This window comes from Poecilia latipinna, unplaced genomic scaffold (assembly GCF_001443285.1).
Source record: "Poecilia latipinna isolate Pla-1442-1.1 unplaced genomic scaffold, P_latipinna-1.0 Scaffold5455, whole genome shotgun sequence".
Taxonomy (NCBI): Eukaryota; Metazoa; Chordata; class Actinopteri; order Cyprinodontiformes; family Poeciliidae; genus Poecilia; species Poecilia latipinna.
In genome coordinates, this window is record NW_015118071.1 from 6,119 (window position 1) to 10,746 (window position 4,628).

Here is a 4,628-nt window from a genome sequence, read left to right on the forward strand (position 1 = left end):
TCAGGAAATTTTAGGCTAAGATGAGAGGGCTCTAGAAGAACTCAGAATGTTAGTTAAAATATAGTTCTAGGCCCGTATTTACAGTTTTAAAGTTCCACACAGAAAATTAAACTGCTCCACTCCTTGCAAAACACAGATCAGATAAAATTAGATCCTGCTTACACAATTTTTCTAAGATAAAGGTTAATAATTGAAATGTCTACTAAAATAAATGCTCATTTATTTTGTAGAAATACATTTATTCTTAAAAAAAAGTGAACTCCAGGTTTTAGTTATGATCCTTTATCCATTGTTCAGTCCACTGAATTAGTTGATGGAGGTTTTTCTCAAGGTCCTCAGGGGTGTTACTTGGTAACTGGTGGACAATCTCCTCAGAGTAGGCTTCCATGGCTTCCTCGTAAATAGTTTGGAAGATCTCACACTGCACATTGTCCTGTAGTTTCTTTCCAGTATAACCCCTGTAAGCAAATAAAAAGACCAGAACATATCTAGTTTTAGAGGGTATATTTGGCATCTATTGTAAATCTTCAATAGATGCCCAACACATCAGACACATCAGAACATCAACATTATCAGTCAATATGTCTATGAGAATGCAGTTTCATAAGGTGATATAGAAGCATCCAGAGAGTGGTGCAGAAAATACTTTCAACAATAGGTAAAGGTAATTTTATCTATATAGCACATTTTCAGCAACAAGGCAGCTCAAAGTGCTTTAGGTGAATTAGGAGAAAATACAAACAAATAACAAACCTAAAAGAAAGACAAAAGGGAAACAAATAAAAGTACTCCACAATTTATAAACTAATAGTTTCTCTGTCTCCATGTTTGATTCTTGTTCTGGATTGCTATTAAGTATTAGTAAGTTGGATGCGATCTTTCCTGACCTGCAAATCTCAGCAAGAATCGCATCCAAGTTGCGGCTCTGGTCCCACAGCACGTGGCCCAATCCAGCTAATTTGCTCAATCCATAACTGATCAAGGCAGCTTGACAAGGGCCACAACAGCTACCGACATCTTCCAAATTTGTCGACAAGGTATCCCACCAACTCCAAACACCAGAAATCTTGTTATGAATCTAAATAAATATAGATCCTCTATGTCTTCCAGGTATAATGTGAACAGACAAGAATTTTTGTAAACATCCCAAGAGTAGGATGTATCCTGCTGGATATGTCCTCGCAGACCACTTTGCTCAGCCGTCTTGTTGAGAAAATTTGATCAATTGCATTGAGAGGCCAGTTGACCAGATCCATAATTTGTAAATTCTGAGGATGTGGAAACAGAGGCTCTAAAGAGCAGTACAGAAACAGAGCAAGCAGGGCAAAGATGGGTATGGTGGGAGCAGAGGAAAAAACCCCAATAATAACCTTTAACCTTTTGAGAGGACATTGCAAGTACCTCAGTGAGAAGTCGCATGGAAATTTCAGACTGTGTCAAGCATCCCTGAATACACACATGCTAGTCAGTTTCCTGTCCCTTCCATCACCTTTCTGGGATATGTTTTCAAGAACGGGCACGTGAAGACCGATCCAGAACAAATTCGATCTATTCGTAACTGGCCAATCCCTTAATCTCGCAAAAAACTTCAGCGCTTTTTGGGCTCCGCCAATTTCTACCACTGTTTCATTAAGAACTTCAGTCAGATTGTGTCCCCCGTCACCCAACTGACCTCTCCCAAGAGACAGTTCATTTGGTCCCCCCAAGCAGAACAGGCATTTTAACTTCTCAAAAGCAGATTCTCTGAGGCCCCCATTCTCACTCAACCTGACGCCTCGACCCAGTTTATAACGGAAGTTGATGCTTCCGATTCTGGTTTGGGTCCTGTGCTTTCTCAGACCTCTTCCAGTGAGTGAGAAGAAACTTCACCCATGTGCCTTCTTCTCCAGACTACTCTCCTCCTTGGAGAAAAACTACGATGTCAGAGATAAGGAACTGCTATAATTCAAGTCGACCTTTGAAGAGTGGCAACACTGGCTAGACAGAGTTGAACATCTAGTGGAAGTCTGGATAAAATCATAAGAATATAGCATTTCTGCAACAAGCCAAACATCTCAATCCACATCAGTCCAGAGGGTCCCCTTTCTTCTCACCATTTAATTTTGTCATTTCTTAGAGCCCAGGCTCCAAATGTACCAGTGCAAACCTGACGTACTGTCTTGCCAGTTTTCCTGAGATGATCGCACTGTCAGTAGAATTGTTCCTTCCATGTGTTTTGGTGGGGTCCTCCCCTGGGAGATCATGGACCAGGTTTAGCCGCCCAACAACAAGAAAAGAGAGAGGATGAACAAAGAACTTCAATCTACATTATGTTGTCCGTGTGCTTCTAACCCGTCATACTGGAGTTCATATTTCATGTGGGTAGAATATGTGCACAATGCTCACATCTCCTGAGCCATAGGCTTCTCTTCTTTTGACATTTCTTTGGGGTATTAGCCACGATAGCTTCCCTGCTGATGAAAAAGTGTTGTCTGTCACCTCTGTTCATCATTGCATTTGGAATGACACAAGGCACACCTGGAAGAACGTCTCTGCTGCCCTGGACTGTATTTCTGTTCAGAATCACTCTCTGGCTGACTGCAAAAGGGTTCTTGCACTTGTGTATCAATTTGGACAAAAGGTTTGGCTCTCATCGGACATTAAACTAAAGCCGTCTTCTAGCAAGTTTTCTCTTAGGTTTATTGGTCCCTTTGAAATTCAATCTGTTCTCAGCCCCGTCTCTGTTCACCTTAAATCTTAAACACCATATCCATATTGCATGCAATATGAAGATTGCAAATTAACCAGTGTAATCCAATGTGGTATAGATTTTGTTTATTGGTTACTTAACATCTAGCTACATGTATTGTTTTTTACTATGTACCGCATTAAACATTTTGTGAAATTGAGATCTCTTGTAACTATATCAAATACTTACAAGACAATGAAGATGCATGTGCTAACTTATTTAGCAGCAGATGTATGAGGCCATGCAACACCCTAAATTTGTGATAAGCCCCGCTTAACATAAAGATTCAAAGAGCAGCCCTCACAAAGAGGATGGCCAAATAATTTGAGATGTTGGGGCGTTCAGACTGAGAACCAACTGCCTGAATGGTTTCAGTTTGACAGTACAGACTGACTAATGCTGTCTACTAATCCAAATTGCCCACACTGGCATCTGACTATCACACTAAAGAATAAGAACTACCCGGACAAAGCAAGCTATGGTACCAAAGCTATCTAATTGACAGCTGACTGCATTCGTTGATTGGCTTGTGATTTACGACACTGAAAACTCCAAACAACATTGGAACATGCTGAGGACGGAAGAGCATAATTATGAGTTTAATCAGGAGCAGCGCCAGGAACGCATGCATTGAGTTTTCCAGAGAATGTCTGTATCTTAGCAGGACATTCCACTGCTGCTAGCAGCACATCGATTTGAAGAATGAACAGCAATAAAAGAAGAGAGAAATTGTGCAACTGTGGCCAGCTTTCTGATGGAGTTGCAGTTTTGCGCCGACAGTGTAAAACACCGGAACTACTTCATATTAGCTTGTGATGTGAATTTTATTTTTCCTTTGGATTTAAAAAATATATATAGTTCATGGGTGGCTATGTGACTACATCCTTACCTGAACCCAAAAAGTGGCACAGTGTATTTATATTTATATGTATAGCAAAACAATCAGCGAATCTGAGTCTTTATGTTTGGGACAGCAATGAATTTCTACAAGACATAATTAAATATCTGGGTTTATTTTAGTCCATCAGAACCTTGAGGTTCTCCATTGTTGAGTGCTTCTGCAAACATCAGAGAGTTGACCACAGCTGCTGCTCACAGCCTGTCCACAATACTGAGGAACAAAGAGCATAATAGAAAAGCTCACTACCTGGGGTAGAACCAAACTGCACATTAACTGACTAGCGTACCACCTGCCAGTGGAAAAGCACCTTAATAGGAGCTGTGTTGGCACTGGAAATTTGCATTAAAATAAAATAACCAAGGAAAAAAGCATCCAAAACATGCTTAAAAACAAAACAAAACTGACATGCATGTCTGAATCTTCAAAAGTTTTACAATTTTAAAAGGGGGGAAAAAAACTTTACCTGTCTTCAAGTCGGGTGTACAACTGGGTGTTGTCCGTGCGAAGTACAAAAACAATGTGGAACCATCGTTCAGGAAACAGGTCACAGCCATGATAATCTATGATTACACCACCTTCCACCATCTTTTGATCCAGTTCATCCACCACCTGTGGAATCCAGGAATCCAGATAATATTCATTAGCACCTATTCATCAAAGGGACCAGTGTGGTGAATTTGGATTAGTAGACAGCATTAGTCAGTCTGTACTGTCAAACTGAAACCATTCAGGCCGTTGGTTCTCAGTCTGAAGGCTCCATCATCTCAAATTATGTGGTTATCCTGGATGTGAGGACTGCTGTTTGAATCTTTATGTCTTCAGCGTGGCTTATCACAATTTACTTGCATGAAGCAAAGCTCTAACTGAAAGACATCATTTCAAAAAGTGGAAATACAGCGATTTGGATTTTAGGTAAATTAGGCGTAAAGTTCGAGGACATGCTCATCTCAGCTTCCTGGTGGCATTCAGTATGTTACCTGAAGCGGTCTCTCTCTCTCT

General features: G+C 40.5%; 1 protein-coding gene across 1 annotated transcript; it reads right to left on the reverse strand.

The window, feature by feature from the left end:
- Nucleotides 1-203: 203 nt before the first annotated feature.
- Nucleotides 204-4,280, reverse strand: ak6 (adenylate kinase 6; the record flags this gene model as incomplete). Its single annotated transcript, XM_015026854.1, has 2 exons — nt 204-458; nt 4,093-4,280. Coding segments are annotated over 2 exons (378 nt in total), but the record flags the coding sequence as incomplete, so codon positions are not given.
- Between the last annotated feature and the right edge of the window lie 348 nt (nt 4,281-4,628).